Genomic DNA, 23,046 nt, shown 5'->3' with positions numbered 1-23,046 from the left:
AAGTATCCCATGATTTGTCATTGTTAGTATATGGAGCAATCTTATAAATCATTACCATGTTATCTAAACTCAGTTTCCTACATTTATGGATTAAAACCCTCGACAGTCAAGAAATTTGCACCTCCTCTGAACATTATGGATATGTTATAATGTGACTGCTATAATTTGATCAGGCTATCAGTGACTCTACAGGCTATCAGTGACTGACTCTAATTGATTTGATTTGAACATATTTTATTGTATTAGAGCATATTATACAAACTGTTTGAACACAAGCTCTTTCAACTTACGGGGTTCTTAACTTAAATATTACTGTCAATATACTAATTAATATTATAAATAGACATAATCATTCTTAGTTGCATTAAATAAATGAGTAAATATACATGTATTAAAGGTCAGTTATATAAATATACATGTATTAAAGGTCAGTTATATAAATATACGTGTATTATAGGTCAGTTATTTGAATAAAGCATGGTGTTAGGTAGTAGTAACAGTAAATTCGAACAGAGGAAAAAAATATGCTGGTTTATTTCAACATGTTGAGCTTCGTCTCCCCATAGAAGTAAGTGACAATCAATAATAGATAATGGAGTAAAATGTAAAAGACTCCTTAATAATTAACTTCTGTTACACACAAAGAAAAAATTATATGAGTCCTCAGGTAAACCACATGAACAATAATATTTTTTCTAGACAAATCATAATTCAAAATGCAGTTATGTCTGAGTTTGGTACTGTCTAGTGCCTCTACTGTCCAGCCTATTATTTGGAGTACTAAAGCCCAGTCAGTTTAACAAATGATCATAAGATATTCAAAATTCAACATACAAGAAGCAAATTTTCAATCAGCAAAAACAATTTTCACACTACAATTATTCGATGAGAAGTGAAGTGGTTTGTATGTAATTTCATTGGGACTTATTCTGTTGAGTACTGACAAATAAAAATTTCCTTTACGGTTTTATACAATTTTCAAACAAGAGGTCCATGGGCCACATCACTCACCTTGGCTCATATTTTAAAAAAATTCCTATATATTCGCATGTAAAACTTTGATCCCTATTGTGGCCCCAACCTACTCCCGGGGGCCATGATTTTTACAAAATTGAATCTGCACCATGTCATGAAGCTTTCATGTAAATGTCAACTTTTCTGGCCAGTGATTTTTCAGAAGAAGATTTTTAATGATTTTCCTTATATATTTGTATGTAAAATTCTGATCCCATACTGTGGCCCTATCTTACCCCCTGGGACCACGATTTTTATAAACTTCAATCTACACTATGTCAGGAAGCTTTTATGCAAATGTAAACTTCTTTAGCTCAATGGTTCTTAAGGAGAATTTTTTTTTTCTATTTATTTGTATGTAAAACTTTGATCCCCTATTGTGGCCCCATCCTAACCCCAGGGGTCATGAGTTTAACAAACTTGAATCTGCACTATGCCAGGAAGCTTTCATGTAAATCTCAGCTTTTCTGGCTCAGTGGTTGTTGAGAAGAAGATTTTTCCTATATATTTGTATGCAAAACTTTGATCCCCTATTGTGGCCCCATCCTAACCCCAGGGGTCATGAGTTTAACAAACTTGAATCTGCATGCCAGGAAGCTTTCATGTAAATCTCAGCTTTTCTGGCTCAGTGGTTGTTGAGAAGAAGATTTTTCCTATATATCTGTATGTAAAACTTTGATCCCCTATTGTGGCCCCATTCAACTCCCCGGGGGGGGGGGGTTAACAAACTTGAATCTGCACTATGTCAAAAACCTTCAAGTAAATTTCAGCTCCTCTGGCCCAGTGGTTCTTGAGAAGATGATTTTTACATGACCCAACCCTATTTTTGTGACTATCTCCCTTTTGAAGGGGGCATGGCCCTTCATTTGAACAAACTTGAAAGCCCTTCATCCAATGATGCTTTTGGCCAAGTTTGGTTATAATTAGCCCAGTGGTTCTTGAGAAGAAGTCAAAAGTATAAAAAGTTTTCAAACGGACAAACGACAGACAACAGGCAATCAGAAAAGCTCACTTGAGCTTTCAACTCAGGTGAGCTAAAAATGAGACCTTCTCTACATAGTATTAATAAGGTCCAGCATAATCTCTGTATTTAGCTATATAGCTTTATTAAGCTATATAGCTTTACAAAGCTATTTCAAATAGCTTGATATAGCTAAATTTCAAATTTTTTATTAAATTCATTTCTAAAAGCATAAAAATAGGATTTTAAAATTTCGAAAAGCATAAAAATTTAATTTCACCAAGTGAATATATTTCACCCTTGAAGTCCATAAAACATATTGTACACAAAAAATAATTCTTAAACTATGTCCCTTAAGAAGAATTTGGGTTCATAATACTTCTCATTACCAGCTCGTTAGAGTTATCGCGCTTTGATGACTCTTGTGCGTCATTGGTAAGTAAATGCACAAGTCTCGCGAGCAATTGTGAGATTACTAGGACATAAACGAAACGGTCATACCACCCCACCCCCCTTTTTTTAAGAGTTAAAATACATGGTGTATTTATAAATAAAATAACCATCGGTCAAACTGCATTTTTCAAATATTCTAACACAATCGTATTAAAAATGTTACATGTTTTTAAACTCCACCACACCTATTTTAAAAATTCCAAACAATGATGTTCTCTGTCCTAAATCCATCAATATTTTGTAATTTTCAAAATAGCTTAAATGCAGTTTGGAAACGCATTAGTTGTGTTAATTAGTGTTATAAACGTCTTTAAAAATGCAGTTTGGCATATATATAACTTGTTCTAAAATATGGAAATTGGGGGGGGGGGGGTGTTCGTGTACGATTACCAAGTCCATGCCATATGAACCTGTCCTAATTGTATGATAAAATAGAATGTCTTCATAGTCTGACAGACTTTAAAAACATATTAATCACATTAATTACAAGAAAGGTTCTTGTGTTGGATGTGCATATAGGTTTTTCCCTTCACAGTTCTTCTTGCGATTGCTGCTTTATATCGGTCAGATTTGGTACCTTCTCTCCCTCACATAGTTTAATAAGTTCGTCTGTTTTCTTGTAAGAATAATCAATTCCTAAATTTGACTTTAGAATTTTAATCAGTGTTGTGGTTTGCAGTCGGTTATATATAATATGTATCCGATACCATAATTTATATTATGTATGCCTAAGTAATGTTTACGTATGTTGTCCCGGTAGCACGACTTTACGCGTCTTTAATTTGAAGAGTTCCACTAATGGAAATGACAAGTATTGTGAAATGTTTAGGATTCATAAGTTGTAAAGAAACAGCTATGCAATCTTCAGAATAGAATAAAAGTCAAGGACGATCAACAGAATAAAGGTTTGCCAATAAGGTTACACATTGTAAAGTCATCATACCGAGCGAAGCTCGGATGGGCCCAAGGCCCGTCCACGAAGCAAGGTTCTAAAGGTAACACGTATGTAAAAGAAAAAATGAGAAAATCAGCAAATGAATGGATATAATCTCTACATACTTTCACTATAAATTTTGTGATCCATATGGGCGCCGCCATATTGCTTTGTTAATTAGTTGCTTCTAGATTTATTTATGTTTTAGTTTTGAATGCCAAAAATACAAGACTGACATGTAATTTGTAATTCAAACACCCAGTTTGTTAAAAATGAATGGTGTGATTATTATTGTTACAGTTTTTAGCCAATCATCAAATGGAAAACCAGTAAAACGACTAAATAGATGAACGAGTTCACGAGTTTCTTTAAATAACAATATACGAATTTACGGCATTCTCTGGTGAGAGAATGATACTTTTTTACCATTTTGAATTTATTGGTTAATTTTGTTTAGTTTTAACGACCTTTTTAATTGCAAACAGGATGTATTGTTGTTTATAAATGTTTGCTTTGAAAGAGAAAAAAGTCGAGGCTAAATGTGACGTCACAATGCACGGTTTATGTCGCCTTGCGTTTCATTTCCCGCGTTAAATGAATAGGCGGATCCTGTAGAACTGTTATCTTCATATATCCCCCTTTAATATTGAGATGTTACTGGGTGTTTAGCGCAAGGAAAATTTCATAAACTATATATATTTTTAAATGAATCATAATCTATCACTTGGGATACGTCAATGACCATTTCATGCTTCGCTCGGTCCAACGGTCTCACCGTATGTATAATACTTTTCTATGCTTCAACACACACAGGGTAGTGGACAGTTAAGACTGTTAAGTGTTAACAATACAAAAGAAATTCTCTTTTCATGAAAAATCTGAAATCTTAGTACAGTCATGAACTCTAATTAGAATAGTGTGGTGGTTAGTTCAAAGTATGAACACTTCAAAAATTATTATAAAGCGACTTTTTGGCTATACCACTGCACTTAAGAAATTCAATCTAAACTAGCTAAATCAAATCAAGCTATTTCAAATATGTTTATAAAGCTTTATACAGTCGTTTGCCCAGTTCCGTATCATTGCTAGTTCCGAATCACTTTGTAATTATCATTAAAAAATATTTAATTAATGAAATGATTTTACTTAGAAAGGTAAATCACGTTGAAAATGATTACTGGGGGATACAAAACTATTGTAATTTTTATCCAACCCAGGTTTATTACTTGTCACACTTCTTTAATACATTAGGACTTCAACATCTTTGTCACTTACACGCTTGGGAAAAAATCGTGGCTGGGGGGAAAAGTTGTCTGTAGCTAAAAAATAACCAAGTTTTCTGCACAAAAAATAAATGCATTTAATTGATATATCTTTCAGCTAATGCATCAATAAATATTTCTTCAGTGAATGCATTATTGTAGTTGAGATGCCTTACCAAAGAGACACCATCTGTTTGTCCAATTCCGGATCAGTCGTGTCAACTACTGTCATATGCGACTTGTTGAATTTAGTTTTAAACTTTGAGCAATATCTCAGTTCACATCAAATGCAGTGTTCGATTTATAGAAGTAGTGTCATATATAATACGCACACATTTTTTTCATAAACACAATAATTTTTCTTTTTCTGATTACCAAAATTGATACCCCTCCCCCCTTAAATACATTACAATGAGAACATCGGGACAGTAAATATACTATGTATTGTATCTAGATTTACATCTTGAAATTGATATTTAAAAAGTATAGGCCTACTGTAGTCAATTCAATTTTAAGCATATTGATATACATGTATGACTATTATTTTTTCTTTCCAACTCCATAAGAAAATGCCGAAGGATTGTTATCCCAGGTATATATAATGTTAGATCATAACCACACTCAGAGAAAGATAATTATTTATAAATGTTGATTAAGAGAATTTTGAATGCCGCAGTTTTGGCTATGTTAATACCTAAATGTGAAGCTTTGAATATTGTTCGATATATATATAACGTCAATAATGTAAAGATTAATTTAAACTAGTGTTTGATTTGATTTTATTTCTACAAAAACTAGGTATATATCAAGCAATATAAACATACACACGTACTGATTTAAAGTTTCGGACCGATTGAAAGTCGGATCGGGTCAGTGAAAGTTCGAATCGGCCTGCAGTTGTTTCAAACATTCCCGTGATTCGGAACTGGCAGTGTGATTCGGAACTGACCTATGAACACGGTTATGGAAAATGCAAAGGCCGGTGATATTTACCACGATTTCCAAATAATTTTTGTTATTTTTCATTTTAGTAACTTCTGATCTTCTCACAAGACGATTAAAACCTACAGTATCTTCGTGGATTATACCGCTAGCAATCGTTAATGAAAATGTGATCCGGAACTAGGCAAACAACTGTAGCTGAATAAAGAGGTTAGTGCAATTAATGAAATACATGTGTTTCATTTAGACTGATCTGACAAAAACTCATTGAAAGATCAAAACGATTAAAGCACGATTTAGTGAATAATGCAAATCATGTGTGTCACCTGGCTCTAAGGGGAATTCGTACGGGGGAAAAACAACAAAAAACAAACAAACTAAAGAAGAGGAAATCGGAACCTAAAGGGGAAATTATAAAGATCAAATATCTTATTTCCAAATTGCATGACAAACGCTGCGGTATAGTGGAGTAATTTTTTACCACTACTGAGGGATGTTCGCATTGCAGTGACATCCTCGCTAAAGGGGGGACAGCGGCCAACATTTTATAACGCCCATTTCAAATATTGACGTTATGACTGCAAATACTTACAAGCATATGCTTATACTGCAACTGTTGTTTTTAAAACCTTAATGTTATTGCTAGTAAGGAAAAGTATCACAGGGACTCAAACATTGACACAGTTATGACAGTATAAAGAAATTAGACACCCTTCACAAATAATCATGGGCGCAGCCATATTTGTTTCCATAAATGCCATTGCGCATGTTTTGCGGGCAAGCGGTAAATGTAGTACCGCAGAAAGACGAAGGTCCCAGATCAATCGGAACTCCTCGAATATCTCGCACACTCAACATCTCAATCTCTCACCAGAGGGCGTTACGCTACGCTCCACAAGTGAAGCCAATCGGAACTCCTCGAATGTCTCGCGCACTCGACATAGATCTCGGATGTAATACGATGGCATCCATGAGCGAATTTGATGCATTGCTGTGACGTCACAATTGACAAATGCATCAAGTTCACTCATGGATGCCATCGTATTACATCCGAGATCTATGTTGAGTGCGCGAGACATTCGAGGAGTTCCGATTGCAAGTGAAGCTTGCGTAGCGCGCCCTCTGGTGAGAGAATGTCAACATCTATGTTGAGTGCGCGAGACATTCGAGGAGTTCCGATTGGTCCCAGATAGCTTCTTTTTTTCTTTTCTTTTTTTTTTTTTCGTGATTTTTCTCTTATTATTGTGTATACATAGCACACAATTTACTGTTTATTATGCTGAAAACTCTTTTATAGACATACCGAAATCGAGTAAAAGCAATCAATCTAGTACGTTTGTGGACAGGACTTTGGTACCACCTACGGAAGCCGATAGGTGCCAGGGTATAAAATTAATATTTATTCAACTGGCGGCCGTCACGGAGTGATTATTTTGGAAAGATTTAGAATAGTACGCAAACACACAGCATCGTTTTTCAAAGTGTAGGACAGTCAGAGGAGAAATTGTCTTCTACAATTGTTGACAAGCAGAAAGGAACCTAAAAATGTCTCTTTTGCCCAAACTTCGTATTGCTAAATTGGAGGGAGGGGGCTCCATTCATCTTTCAATTTATCAGTTCATTCATTATTACATTTTTACCATTCATTACTACTATCAAAAGAGTGGGGTGGGGGCCAATCCGCAAATTAATCTTATTTCACATGTGAAAATAACATAAATTGAACGTTGTCAAACAAATGGAGGGTCATCCCCGTGGTTCTACGTGCCTAATACGTTGGTATATTAAGTATACATGAAGATTTAATTGCTCTTGTGCGAATCTGTCCACATTTGATATCGTAAACATTTATTTAACAGAACAATCGAAAAACAATAATTTAATGCTCTTGATTGTATATCTTATTTCAAAGAGATATCTCCCTAAAAAGAGATATCTCTTCCAATTAGAGATATATCTCTCATACTTTAAGAGGTATATCATCCAATTAGAGATATATCTCTTTCACTTAATGAGATATCTCTTACTCTGAGAGATATCTCTTTTACTTTGAGATATCTTCTTCACTTACAGAGCTATTTCTCAGAGTATTCCTAAAGAGATATCTCTTTCAAATATTTTTATTAGTTTGAATACTTAAAAGGAATTCTCCCTAAACCAAAAACCCGACAAAGGAAATCTTAGCATGATGGCTGCATTCTCTCACCAGAGGGCGCGTTACGCAAGCTTCACATACACCACTGTCAACGGTCACGTGACAATATAATCACATGATATAAACATCAATTCTCGGTTTCCTTTCCGTTTAAAAGTTCTGGTAACAGGTGATGACATCAGACTCTTTTCATAGCCCACTGGCACTTTGATAAGTACATATTTACCATTTAGCTGTGTAGTGCGGTGAGCGCACGGAACTCTGGGTAGAGAATGCTGATGGCTGCAATCCCGGGGAAGATTTTGCGTTTATTGCATATGAAGTGTATACAAGTAACAGAAAATAGAGACAATAAATTGATAATATATGTGAGCTAGACTGGATTTAACCTCTCAGTAACTTGATAATGTTACCCCAACCGCCATTTTTACACTAGAAGTATTTTGATTGGTTAAAAAAAATAGGGTTACATCATGTTAATAGCGATGCAACAGGGAGAAGTCATTATGATCACAGAGAAAAATTTAAAGAGATATATCTTTTTGAAAATTTAAAGAAATATCTCTCTAACTTAAATAGATATCTCTTTTTACATTGATAGAGATATCTCTTTCTCTTTGAAAGATATCTCTCTAGCTTTAAAAGATATCTCTCAGAGAGAAAGATATCTCTATAGCGTAAAGAGATATCTCTTGAATAAAGAGCTATCTTTTGTATGAGGAGATTTATCTTTTGTATGAAGAGATATCTCTTTTGTTTAAAGAGATATTTCCATAGCGTAAAATATATCTCTAACTTTCATAGATATCTCTACAACCAATAGAGATACCTCTCTAGTGTAAAAAGATACCTCTTTTATTTAAAGAGATATCTTATTTTACGAATAAATAGTAAAAGGGCCTGTCATACGAGGTTTTCCTATAATCGTACATATTTTGATAAAACATCAGATTGTCTTTTTCATAAATAGTTTTCCTTCTTTTCTTTTCCTTTCCTTCTTTTTTGAATTTACGGCCGTACAAATTATTTTCAAAGTTTGATGTACTCATATAACGGTCTATATTATGACGACAGAATATATGTACCCACACCCTTTATCAGTTGATAAGCTAAAATAATTGACTCATACGATACTGTTCAGAGACCTTTATTTTACAATGATAACATACTCACGTGATATTGATATTGCATGATTAATTGAAAGATCATATGCACATTTTATAAGCGATTCAGTTATTATCACCTGATTTTAAGTACAGTGTAATGTACAAATTAAAATAAAAAGTACAACAGAACCAGTTCTGTGGAGTTCAGTGTTTGTTTCAGAAGGAATATTGTGGTTTTCATAGTTCTGAATTTTTAAACTTGAATTTAAACAAATAGTTTATCTTCCTTGGCCTTATGTTATCACAGTGCACTATTTGTTAGCAGATAATTCAGTCAGCGCATAAATAAAGTGAAGAGGTAAGGATTTGTAATGCATGTTGACGATTCATTTTTTTTTTTTTTAAATTATTTATTTATTTATTCTTTTTTATTTATTTATTATTATTGTTTTAGTTTTTGAAGTATTTGAAACAAACCTCTACCTGGTAGTTTTGATTTGTACATTACACGAATCCCCCTTTTGATCAAAGTTCACGAAATCGTTGTTACATGTACGTACTTCCTCGTGAGAGTGAACGAACGAACGGACGGTACTAAGATTTATAACTTTTTCACATTTTTGGTAAATAAATGTATATAGCATTTTCTAAACATCCAGGGTTTTACAGGAAGAAAAATTAAAATTATAGTTGTCAATTTCAATATTCATATTCTTATATTTCACAATTCTTTTCAAAAATAATTTATTTCAATTAAGGACAAAATAAACAATCTTTATTGTAAATTTTGATTCAGATTCAATTTTAATCATCGTCGACAACACGGTCAGTCTCGCTATCCCTCACCTCGACTCGCGGTCAGTCTCGCTAACCCTCACCTCGACTCGCGGTCAGTCTCGCTAACCCTCACCTCGACTCGCGGTCAGTCTCGCTATCCCTTACCTCGACTCGCGGTCAGTCTCGCTATCCCTTACCTCGACTCGCGGTCAGTCTCGCTATCCCTCACCTCGACTCGCGGCCAGTCTAGCTTTCTCTAACCTCGACTCCCGGCCAGTCTCGCTTTCTCTAAACTCGACTCGCGACCATTCTCGCTATCCCTGAAGGCCCTTTTATACTGAGCGCGAACACGAACGCGACAGCGAACACGACGGCGAACGCGGCGTTCGCATTGGATTGCTTAACTTCATTTTGAATAACATCATTCAGTCTTGCTATCCCTTACCTCGACTTTTATACTGACGGAGAACGCGAACGCGGCCGAATTCATGTTCGCGCGGAACACCGCGGAGATAGCCTCCAGAGCGAATTTTTGGGAAAAGACCGTGCGAACAATTTTCATTAGCCAATCAGAATGTGAGATCAAAAGTCATACTTATCTGTGACAATTCAGGCTTCGTCATGCCAGTTGACAGAACAGAACAACTCATTCTCTTAATCGAGGAACATCCAATTATTTATGATATAAGACGAAAGGATTTCAAAGATATTGAGAAGAAGAAAGGAACATGGAAACAGATGGCCAAAACATAAATGACCTCGTGTCATCTGCGAATTTCCACGAGTATCACCCCTTTCAATACGAACAATGATTCGCGCGGAAAGTCGCGTGAAAACTCGCAGTGGTCGCGTTCGCGTTCGCGCTCAGTATAAAAGGGCCTTTACCTCGACTCGCGGTCAGTCTCGCTATCCCTTACCTGGACTAGCGGTCAGTCTCGCTATCCCTTACCTCGACTAGCGGTCAGTCTCGCTATCCCTTACTTCGACTCGCGGCCAGTCTCGCTATCCCTTACCTCGACTCACGGCCAGTCTCGCTATCCCTTACCTCGACTCGCGGCCACTCTCGCTATTCCTTACCTCGACTCGCGGTCAGTCTCGTTTTCCCTAACCTCGACTCGCGGTCAGTCTCGCTATCCCTTACCTCGACTCGCGGTCAGTCTTTCTATCCCTTACCTCGACTCGCGGTCAGTCTCGCTATCCCTGACCTCGACTCGCGGTCAGTCTCGCTATCCCTTACCTCGAGCTCGACTCGCGGTCAGTCTCGCTATCCCTTACTTCGACTCGCGGCCAGTCTCGCTATCCCTTACCTCGACTCGCGGTCAGTCTCGCTATCCCTTACTTCGACTCGCGGCCAGTCTCGCTATTCCTTACCTCAACTTGCGGTCAGTCTCGCTTTCTCTAACCTCGACTCGCGGTCAGTCTCGCTATCCCTTACCTCGACTAGCGGTCAATCTCGCTATCCCTTACTTCGACTCATGGCCAGTCTCGCTATTCCTTACCTCGAATCGCAGTCAGTCTCGCTATCCCTTACTTCGACTCGCGGCCAGTCTCGCTATCCCTTACCAGGACTAGCGGTCAGTCTCGCTATCCCTTACTTCGACTCGCGGCCAGTCTCGCTATTCCTTACCTCGACTTGCGGTCAGTCTCGCTTTCTCTAACCTCGACTCGCGGTCAGTCTCGCTATCCCTTACCTCGACTCGCGGTCAGTCTCGCTATCCCTTACTTCGACTCGTGGCCAGTCTCGCTATTCCTTACCTCGAATCGCAGTCAGTCTCGCTATCCCTTACCTCGACTCGCGGCCAGTCTCGCTATCCCTTACCAGGACTAGCGGTCAGTCTCGCTATCCCTTACCTCGACTCGCGGTCAGTGTCGCTATCCCTTACCTCGACTCGCGGTCAGTCTCGCTACATGAACCTATTTCCTCGATAGGTTACCGACGATGGATTTTGGTTTGATATGTAACCGTCATTGTTTTACAGCTAGATAGAAGAGATAGTCACGATGGGAGATGACTGCTGTACAGGATTTGCCAGAATCATTCTTGTGGCTTTCAACATAATATTTGTTGTAAGTACGAGATTGGAAAATTCATTTTTCGTTAACATATTTACATATAGTTAAGATTTGGTATTTTTCACTGAATTCAATTGAGATTTTTCTTTAAATTTTTTTTTTTTTACTTTTGAAAATGTTATTTGACATGTTTTTGATCATCCAGCATGATACCTAGGCCTAATCAGTAAACCCGCAGTAATGACGTAGAATACGATATCAGCTTTCAGGTGGCGGCATTCTGGGAGCAGGCATTTGGCTTAAGGTCGACCCCGACTCAGTAAATCTACAGAAACTTGTTTCAGTGGACTCTCACGATTCAGCCATTTCATCTACAGCCTATGTTCTCATTGGATTTGGGGGCTTCGTCTTCCTAGTTGGAGTCCTTGGATGTCTCGGCGGGTTGAAGCGGTGGAAATGGGCGCTTGCATTGGTTTGTATCTTTAGAAGTGTATAAATTTCAATTTCTTATCACTGACAGCAGGGATAGTTTAAATGACAGTAACTTCATATTAACACTGGATCTAAACAGCATTTGTAAATAAATCGAATACTTTGAAATCATGTTGAATGACTACATACTAGTATATTATAACAATTTCTCTCGGTCTCAACAAAACTTTTAAGTTTCAATTATTTAAAGAAACTCATATGATGTCGTAATTCCGGAAGGAGGTAATTTTGATCACATGATGTGATAATTCCGGATGGAGGTAATTTTGATCTCATGATGTGATAATTCCGGATGGAGGTAATTTTGATCAAATGATGTGATGATTCCGGATGGAGGTAATTTTGATCACATGATGTGATAATATTCCGGATGGAGGTAATTTTGATCACATGATGTGATAATATTCCGGATGGAGGTAATTTTGATCACATGATGTCATAATTCCGGACGGAGGTAATTTTGATCACATGATGTCATAATTTCGGATGGAAGTAATTTTGATCACATGATGTCATAATTCCGTACGGAGGTAATTTTGATCAACTGAGGTGCATCGGAATTCTTGCGCCAAACACTTTAAATTGACATACACGACTGTCAAATTTGTTTGGGCAAATATATACCCCACCCACCCTCCTGGCCCTAAATCAACGTATTGAAACTACTGTTACGAGTTGATGGCATTCATAAATTACCCACAGGAGGATGAAAATGGAGATAAGAATTTTCTTTCTTTCAACAAAATATAAAACATTTGTGTTGCATATGATACGTTCATACATCACTTCTATGTATTTATCAAATGTATAGTCTGAATACCTAGCGTTTGTTATTATTATCATCAATCAGAAATTAGATAGATATTGTCTACTGGAAACTGGGATTCAAAAGGTGTCAGAATTTACAGAAGTTCTACTACAGTTGTCTTTCATTGTTTGTTTCAGTACATTTTCTTCCTGGTCGTCATTTTCCTGGGAGAGTTCTCAGGCGGAATAATGGCAGCAGTCTACAAATCTAAGGTATATATTGTATGAAAGTCCTCATGTGATGTCATAGGTTTTTGCAAAAATCTTAATAAATTAAACTTTGCGCATGATAGAAATATATCTTTCTGAGGAATTTTATTCATTGGATATAATAAAAAAAATCTGGTAAACTATTAATACTGAAAAAGTTTATATTTTCCATAGATAATCAATTATTCATGATTTTTAAAATGTTGTCAAGGCCAATAACTCCTATCCTGGAACTTCCTGTACTGGATGTCTATTATACATTGCTTTCCCTAATATCCACAATTAATCTATACATATCTATGAATTAGCTTTTTTTTTAAACTGTTGATATTTAAATTTTGTCATTTCAACAAGTTTATATATATTTTTATTATTCTATTTAACGAAAATGTAGATTTTATTATGTTGATGTATACTTCTGTTTTTGTATGTCTGACATCTTTAAAAGGGTAGCAACATATACATTTTCTTTTGTTATTAATTAAATTAAACTATATTGAGTGGAAATTAATAAAGTTTTTCCACTTTTAACCATTAATATTGATAAGTCACATGAGGATGGAACTACCTTAACACAACGAAAGAATGTAACAAAATTTATAATTATTCTTTATGCACAAAATTACGCATAATAATTCTTTATATACCAATTACACATGTGCTTTGAACGTATTTTAATTGAGATCAGCGGCAAGTTCTGTAACAGAGGATGCCCTCTCCTTATATGTATTTTATTGGAACAGAGACACACGTCTCTAATACGCAATATCCGAGTAGCCCAATAGTTATCTCCCTTTGTGGAACTCTTACGCACAGTGAGACGCAAAACATACTATCGTCCACACGCGGTGGGTACAAATGCTTATCGCTGCCTTCATATATTGCCTTAAGGCCGATTATCAGACATCACAAAAATCGATAATCACCATTTTTCTTTGATTAAAATATCACTCGTGCAGAGGAGAAATAAAAAATAATTTCATATCTAACTTAATGGCCTAATTCAAACAAATATTATTCTCGATATGGTCAGTTTAATGTATACCAACGGCTGATATAAACAAAATTTACACTTTCATGACTTTTATCCATATTTACATAGCTAGTCTATAGTATATATATACATCTTGTACCCACCCAAACGTTCAACAGAACACTTAACGTACCTTCTTCACAGAAGAGGTGATATCTCGGAAGTTGCGTAGTGGAATATGCGCTTTAAATAATGAAACTGCGTTTTTGAAGAATTTGTCATCAGACATACTACAAAATAGTTACTTTAGGGACGAAATATTAAAATAACTCATTTGTAAGTGTATCTATAATAGCGTTTAACTTACATACGCAATTTGAAACACAGATGAAAGGAATATTCCAACTTGATTTATCAGCCGGTATAAGATATGCTTTGCGTGGTGTACTTTACACGTGTTAAGAAAGAATGGCGTCGGTAAGTTTTGATATCGAGTTATTTCGTATACATAGGGATGCTGATCTCTAAGTTCCTTGTGCTAGAGCATGTATCAAACACTAAAGATATCCACAGATCTGACGTATATGCTGATAAGATAGTCACGTGGTCAGCACTCGGTTCGTTCCGGAAAGAGTGTCCAAAAACACGGATCGTATTTTGAAACTAATTTCATTCACCACACAGGTGCTTGGGTTCAGGACCCACCCAACCCCCCTTACGTAATTCAAAATAAGCCCTTTAAAAAAAACCTCACTGGCTCGCTTATAATAACCAGTGAGGGTGTTTTTTTTTTTCAAAGGGGCTTATTTTGAATTATTTTGGACTTTAGGGGTATTCAAGACGTTGTTGACATGTATTAGAAATATTGTCAACAACAAAAAATAATTAAATCAACTCATGTAGCTTATTCGGAGGAGAGGGAGGGGGGGGGGGGTCCTTTAATATCGTATTAATTGGATTATGTACCTTTAATATCTTATCAATTGGATTAGTTGAATATTACAATGGCATTGTCATATAATGTACATTGTTGTTATTAGCCATATACTTTTTAGGTTACCAAGCAACTTAGTTCGACACTTAAAAAATCCATCGCCGAGTACAGCAACAGCTCCATTATACGCGAGGCCTGGGATGCAGTACAGAGCACGGTAAATATTATGTTAGATCCATTATCCCCAAGGCCTGGGATGTAGTACAGAGCACGGTAAATATTGTGTTAGATCCATTATACGCGAGGCCTGGGATGCAGTACAGAGCACGGTAAATATTGTGTTAGATCCATTATACGCGAGGCCTGGGATGTAGTACAGAGCAGGTAAATATTGTGTTAGATCCATTATACGCGAGGCCTGGGATGCAGTACAGAGCACGGTAAATATTGTGTTAGATCCATTATACGCGAGGCCTGGGATGCAGTACAGAGCACGGTAAATATTGTGTTAGATCCATTATACGCGAGGCCTGGGTTGCAGTACAGAGCACAGTAAATATTGTGTTACATCCATTATACGCGAGGCCTGGGTTGCAGTACAGAGCACGGTAAATATTGTGTTAGATCCATTATACGCGAGGCATGGGATGTAGTACAGAGCACGGTAAATATTGTGTTTGATCCATTATACGCGAGGCCTGGGATGCAGTACAGAGCACGGTAAATATTGTGTTAAATCCATTATACGCGAGGCCTGGGTTGCAGTACAGAGCACGGTAAATATTGTGTTAGATCCATTATACGCGAGGCCTGGGATGTAGTACAGAGCACGGTAAATATTGTGTTAGATCCATTATACGCGAGGCCTGGGATGTAGTACAGAGCACGGTAAATATTGTGTTAGATCCATTATACGCGAGGCCTGGGTTGCAGTACAGAGCAAGGTAAATATTGTGTTAGATCCATTATACGCGAGGCCTGGGATGTAGTACAGAGCACGGTAAAAATAGTGTTAGATCCATTATACGCGAGGCCTAGGATGCAGTACAGAGCACGGTAAATATTGTGTTGAAAATTTATCAAAACACCTGACAACCCCCTCTGTATATGATAGAATAAGTAATGGTGGAAATTATTTCTAAAATAGGAAATCCCTTGATGATCTAATAGCCGTAGTCTGGTACTGACACGATCAAATTAGATTTTACAGTATCTGTGTCTCACAAACTATCTTACGACTAAGATCAAAATTTACGAACAATGTAATTTTCTTATTTTTTATTTCTTGTAGATTTTCTTGATTAATATGTAAAGTACATCCATGATTTATAAAACTTGAATATATACTTATGATCTTGTGATCGGTATTTCATTATTAGACAAATTTTTTTTTTTCAGCTTAGTCGTAAGATATTTTGTGAATAAGGGAGCACTGATCGGAATATTTATCCCACCAACATTATTTTGATATTTTATTGCGTTTTGAAAGTTCTGTTTATTGTACAAAGAAAAAGATAAATGTGTTCATTTGCTAATTTTTAGAATGCTATTTTATCTTATTCTCTTGATAGATTTGTTCAGTGCGTGCACCCCCTTCTTTTTACAAAATAATGTTATCTGATACTAATGCACATTTACTATGCTTGTGTACTGTCAGTTTAAAAGACTTTCACTTCATGTTGCTTGTGATGATAAGAAGAGTTAAATTTGTGTTGTATTCAAAGGAAAAATAACTTTTTAATTAACATACATTTATTTCAGATTCATTGCTGTGGAGTAGAGACGTACAAAGACTATGGAACCTACGCACATTATAACGCTACTCTGGTAACTTTAATTTACACACATTACAATATTACGGTGCATGTAACTTTAATTTACACACATTACAATATTACTGTGGTAACTTTAATTTAAATACATTACAATATTACTGTGGTAACTTTAATTTACACACATTACAATATTACTGTGGTAACTTTAATTTACACACATTACAATATTACAGTGCATGTAACTTTAATTTACACATATTACAATATTACTGTGGTAACTTTAATTTACACACATTACAATATTACTGTGGTAACTTTAATTTACACACATTACAATATTACTGCGGTAACTTTAATTTACACACATTACAATATTACTGTGGTAACTTTAATTTACACACATTACAATATTAATGTGGTAACTTTAATTTACACACATTACAATATTACTGTGGTAACTTTAATTTACACACATTACAATATTACTGTGTTAACTTTAATTTACACACATTACAATATGACTGTGGTAACTTTAATTTACACACATTACAATATTACTGCGGTAACTTTAATTTACACACATTACAATATTACTGTGGTAACTTTAATTTACACACATTACAATATTACTGTGGTAACTTTAATTTACACACATTACAATATTACTGTGGTAACTTTAACTTGCACACATTATAATATTACTGTGGTAACTTTAATTTACACACTTTCTTTTTTTCTGAGCTTTCATTATATTGAAGTTAAGCGGGATTTTTTTCTTCTTCAGACGTTTGTATATTCTTTTAAATATCGAAATTGATTATCAACTAAACTTAATGTTTGAATATATACCTGTAGGTTGTCCCGATTTCCTGTTGTCATACTGGCTTATCAAAGAAATGTAGGATGGATGCGTTCAGTAACGCTACGCAATCCCAAAGTTTGTATACGGAGGTGAGTAAGTCTTGTTTACAATGAGGAAGTAAAATGTACAGAGATTTAAAATAATGTAATAGACAATTATAAATTGAATATTTTGTATGACTTTTAAACAGGGGTGTTTGAATAGCTTGAAAGACAATTATATGTTGAATATTTTGTATAACGTTTAAACAGGGATGTTTAAATAACTTGAAAGACAATTATATGTTGAATATTTTGTATAACGTTTAAACAGGGGTGTTTGAGTAGCTTGGAGGACCAGCTGAAGAGTAACTTGACAATCATTATTGGGGTCGCCATTGGGATTGCTATGATTCAGGTACGCATGCGCACATGGAGAGGCTTTGTATTAGTACATATACATGTATGTAAGAGAAAGAAGTACCAGTTCACTTTTTATATTAACAGTGGGTTCTCTTACTATTTTACCATACAAATATTAGTTAAGGACAAAAATCCAACACTTTTGTTCATTCCAAGCGAACACAGATAAAAAACACAAATACTACATATGATCCTGTTACTTTTAAAAGTAGGTGTTTCATTCATTGATCCGAAGTGAATGAAGCAAATCATTTCAGATAATCCTTATCTATGATAATTTCACCTAACGTAATAATGATTTTGATTTTACGCAATGATTTCTTATCCATACAATTGATTCAAATTTTTTATAATACTTCGTTTACCTGATCAAGAGAGAAGACCCACGGCGGTTGTGACCGGTACAACAGGGGATGCTTACTCATCCTGAGCACGTGGCTTGGATTTCTAAAAAAAAAAAAAAAAAAAAAAAAAAAAAAACACCACACAACTAAAACTGAAGTTTGTTTGAACAGTCAAAATTTGAGTAAAGTCCCAGACTTACCGTAAGTCCACGTTTCGACTTAAGATTGTTTGGTGAAATGCAGGCCTGGTCTCACTCTGATGTGCCCAGGGGTCCGTATTTGCCCTTCTCTTGATTTTGAATTCTTTGTGAGATTTATGAAATAGATCACTGTTCGCTATCTTCGCTTTTTCATCTATATTGAGTTTCAGAGTGAAATGTTGTTATTTGCCTAACTTTCATATTCACAGCTTATATATGTATCCAGTGGATGTATATAAACTGTAGATAAGAGCAAGACTAGGTGACCTTCTTTAATGTTAGAAGAAAATGTTTCTTTCAATCATCGCTGCTGACAGGTCACACCCGTTGTGAGCTTTATATCTTGATTAAGTAAACGGATAATTAGTCAAACTTAGTATGTAAGGGCCTAACAATTGGTATGACACACGCCAGACAGCATTCGATCCAGTAATAAGATTGTATTTGCGATTGTATTTGTATTGACTTTAAACAAGACTGTTGAAACCCCTGTATCAACTTATTTCTCAACAACTTACATACGTAAACATACTCTCGCATATCGAATCAGTTGAGAGACATAAACACCATAGGTAGGTGATAATGGAAAATTGCTACATAAATATGGGAAGTTGACGATGGAGAAGCTGAAGTCATCTCGTTTGTCATAAAGTTGTATATTTAGTTTGTCGTTTTCGAGAATTTTTCACTCACATGTAGACGTCACAAAGACCGGTGAACGGCTTCAAATTTAGACCTATGCTCGGCGCTTAATGCCATTGAATAGTGAGGGTTCTTTAGCGTGCCACACCTACTGTGACACGGGACATCCGTTTGTTTGAGGTCATCTCCGAGGACCCGTAGCATTCACACCTGATGCCGAGCGTTTGGCGATGGAACTGTTACTACCTCTTTTAACGACTTAGGTCTGTCGCGGCCGGGATTCGAACCCCGACTTTCCGCATGCAGGGCGAACGCTCTAATCTCTAGATCACCGCGGCCTTTGTTCTCTTGTAGAAGCTTTGGAATAAATTGTAGTGTATCTTCCCAGCTCAAGTGTTTTGTGATCCAACACATTTCTCTCTGAAACCCTGGACAGATGGCGTTCCATAAAACACGGTCGTTAATATTGCCATTTACCAGTATAGCGGTAAACATACTTTCGATCCGAGATTAACCTTTCTTCTAACCAGTCAAAGTAAGTTTGGGTAGCGTGAGCGAGTACACGAACAATTCTAATTTCAATATATAAGATTATTGATTTTGTTGAAACATACGTACTCTGAGAGTTTTAATTAAGGCACATGAGAACTTCGACATGTGGAACAAATTAAAATGAAAGGAGCCTGATTTTCTTCCTCTGTCTCTTTGACAAAACATTAGTAGACACCCTACATTTATCATCATTAGTTGTGTTCATTTGAAATGTCTGTTACCCACGACTGAACACCTGTGTCGCCAGTATATATTCATGTGTTGAATTAGACGATAGATTTCATTGGATCATGAAATCACTCATGGAACCAATCAGGGTTCAGATGTCCAATCTGGAAATTTCAACGCAATATATCAAAGATGTGTGAGAGATATGGAGGATCACAAACCTTGACTTTGGAAGATGAATTTAGTGTAAATTCTTCATGACTGCTGGGGGTCTTAAAAGGGCCACTAGGGATTGAAAGTATCACATTTGAATATAAAGGAAACTACTCTAAAAGTCTTCTCAGAAAACGATAGAAGTATACCGTGTCAAATTAGTATGCAAATATTATCATGTAAGGTAAATTCTGATTTGTTCACATCGTGCCCTGCGTACAAGATTAGCCCCGTTTTTGATTTTATGTTAAATTATGGTTGTTCAGTTGAGCGACGTGTTGAGGATACTGTGACAAAGGGAGAATGAAAAGTACAATGTGCGTGACAGTTTAAATGTTCTATTTTCAGCTTTTGGGAATCGTTTTGGCCTGCAAGTCGTGTCGTTCTAATGATGTTGAAGTGGTATGATTACTCCAACAGAGAGAATCGTGCACATTACCATGGCAGCGCAGGCTGGAGAAAATTTCATTTGTAAATTATATATATGCCATAAACCTATGATCAACGTTTGATTGTAATTTGTCGATGTTTGTCCGGTACAGAATATTTGAACAACATTGTAGAATGATTTCAGGATTATTTTGACCCACGAATTGTCTGAATACGCACAATAGCAAGTCGTCTAATTCACTGACTCGCTGGTACAGAGCGATCACGGTAATTCTAGAATGATTCTTTTTCCACATGTTTCGTTATTTGATTTTGAGGTTGGAAAAATAATCATAAAGATCAAAAGTTATTTTAAAGTAATTTTGTCTGGAAGAAAAACGCATCATTTTGGCGAAGAGTCATTAACGCAGATGCTATTGTTTCTATAAAAACACTACAATGCCTTTATACCGAGTATATGCATGAACAATAATTATTGTATTGATGTATAGGTACAAAAGTTTGAATGGACAATTATATTTCTTTAATGTCTCAACATTTTTAGGAAATGATATATTGTTGGAACTTTTATATTTGATTTGTAGTTGACATAGAATTGTACGCCATTATTTAGCTTTCATATGTAAAATTCTACAATGGCTAAACATAGTGATTGATGGAGGCTTTGTTTTTTACCTGCGGCAGAATTTTGTAAATTGAACACAATAATCAAATGACTTCAATGCCGATCAGCAGCAATCCATATCAGTGTACCGAATTTGCGTGCTTTTTGTGTCTGTTTCAGAAATATAGAAAAGACCTATGAAGGGTAATGGGTATGCAATCCAGCCCAAGATATACATGTAGTTTTTAAAATAAAGACAAAATTGCATGTTGCGACCGAGTGACCCTACAAACAAGGATGTGACATGGGAAGACTTAATTAATATTTTAATGATACCACAGGAGTGAGTTCCCCCTGAATATAGGGGGCGCACAGTACATTTCTTTCCTCGATTTCATATCTGTTTATAGTACTAGTAATAGTACAAGTGAAGGAAATTTTGTTAGAATTCAAGAGCTAAAAGAAGATATGAATACAATAATTTGATTAACATGTGTGTGTCCTTTGTATGATTTTTAGACCGGAAATGTAGGGAGTCGTGATGTCACAAAGTTTATAATATGATTGAATTATTCCGCCCTCTGATGGACTGAAATCGAACGACCTAGAAGTAATAGGACGTTATGTTCACCCCCACATGCCTTCAAGTTGAATACGTGTATAACATTTGTTATTTTTAAAATAAATTGAGAATTTCCAATTTAATGCTATTGCTTATTTTTCATTTGTTGGGGGTCGTCAAATGAAAACTTGCGTCTCCAATCACTTTCAACAAGATTTTGCACTATAGATATCAATAAAGATGGTGATCAGATACCATCTGGAAAGCGATAGCTCTAGTAGGCGATATCCATGTTTTTAATTATTCAATTATATGGTAAACAAAAACTAACTTTTCTTATTACATTCCACACCCTAGTTGTAAATATACATGGTCGACGAGATAGCGTAGTGGCCGGTTTAAACCTATTGCTTAAAATTATTCAATTATATCATAAAATCGTCGGCATTGTGGTGCTATGAAACTACTTATCTGTATCGTTACCGTTTCCATTAACTTTATTCAAAGGAAATGTAGGATAAGATTTGTTATATGGAATCATGCTTTTAAAATTTGAAATTACGATCGGACAAGAAAAATGACCACTAAATAATTCATTTCGAGTGTGTCGATCTCATCCTGACAGAGCGATGTGATGTCACAGTTGTGATTTCTTGGGGAACAGAGGGCCGCAACAACGCTTCCCCAAAGGACGCGGTTTAGGAAATCCTCTTCAGCTCCGCTCACGCCATGCCTTTTTGGGTTCCAGTCAAGAGCCTGCATGGTGACGTTGGAAGAAAGTTTGCGGAGCATGTGGTCGATCTATCCCCATTTTCGTTTCTTGATCTCTGACTCGATATGGGTTTGTCTGATCCTGTCCTACAGTTGTTCGTTGGTGACGACTTAATATTGGTGTGAAGAGAGGGGTGAGAAGACTGTTCATCTTGAAATAGGCCGTAGGGTTTTTAAGAAATGTCGGGCTATGTTGATTCAGCACTTAATCTCTTCGTCTGTTCCCCTCCCCCATCTTTACTTACAACACTGCCAAGTTAAACACATTTTTTGACTTCCTCAGTGTTTTTCTACATCTATATAGTTGCACTGGGTCATGTTTTTTGTCATTCACCCTCATGACCTCCGTCTTCCTGATTTGAAGGCCAGTCTTCTCACTTCTTTTGTAAATGGCATAGCTTCTCTTGTGTATCTTGTTGCCTTGTGTATTACGAATGAAGGAGAAACTTCAAACGTACTGTGCTACTTCATATGCCAGAGGTGGTGTAAATCAAATGTGGAATCTAAAAAACTTTTAGTAAACTTGAAA

General features: G+C 36.1%; 2 protein-coding genes across 4 annotated transcripts in view; one reads left to right on the top strand and one right to left on the bottom strand.

Annotated features, from left to right (window-relative positions):
• The window catches only part of LOC125645583 (vacuolar protein sorting-associated protein 18 homolog), a 58,417-nt gene extending 51,940 nt beyond the window's left edge, over nucleotides 1-6,477 (bottom strand). Inside the window, exon 1 of one of the 2 annotated variants that reach the window (XM_056139683.1) lies at nucleotides 6,364-6,477. In XM_056139683.1, the coding sequence (XP_055995658.1) occupies nucleotides 6,364-6,424 (61 nt within the window). In that variant the 5' untranslated portion in view covers nucleotides 6,425-6,477. The remainder of the gene's footprint in view (nucleotides 1-6,363) is intronic. The other variant, XM_048871173.2, reaches the window with a different exon arrangement.
• A 2,261-nt stretch (nucleotides 6,478-8,738) lies between these two features.
• Nucleotides 8,739-21,889, top strand: LOC130046799 (CD82 antigen-like). Of its 2 annotated transcripts, none has more exons than XM_056139681.1 (9): nucleotides 8,739-9,185; nucleotides 11,584-11,671; nucleotides 11,880-12,089; nucleotides 13,055-13,129; nucleotides 15,155-15,250; nucleotides 16,795-16,860; nucleotides 17,664-17,759; nucleotides 17,983-18,066; nucleotides 20,539-21,889. In XM_056139681.1, the coding sequence occupies exons 2-9, from the start codon at nucleotides 11,606-11,608 to the stop codon at nucleotides 20,596-20,598; spliced, it is 753 nt and encodes a 250-aa protein (XP_055995656.1). In that variant the 5' UTR covers nucleotides 8,739-9,185; nucleotides 11,584-11,605; the 3' UTR covers nucleotides 20,599-21,889. The 2 variants fall into 2 exon arrangements, with proteins under 2 accessions (XP_055995656.1, XP_055995657.1); XM_056139682.1 differs by lacking the exon at nucleotides 8,739-9,185 and adding an exon at nucleotides 9,208-9,418.
• The last annotated feature ends 1,157 nt before the right edge of the window (nucleotides 21,890-23,046 follow it).

The sequence above is a fragment of the Ostrea edulis genome, chromosome 6 (assembly GCF_947568905.1).
Source record: "Ostrea edulis chromosome 6, xbOstEdul1.1, whole genome shotgun sequence".
Lineage (NCBI taxonomy): Eukaryota > Metazoa > Mollusca > Bivalvia > Ostreida > Ostreidae > Ostrea > Ostrea edulis.
This window is presented reverse-complemented; position numbering and strand designations above follow the sequence as displayed.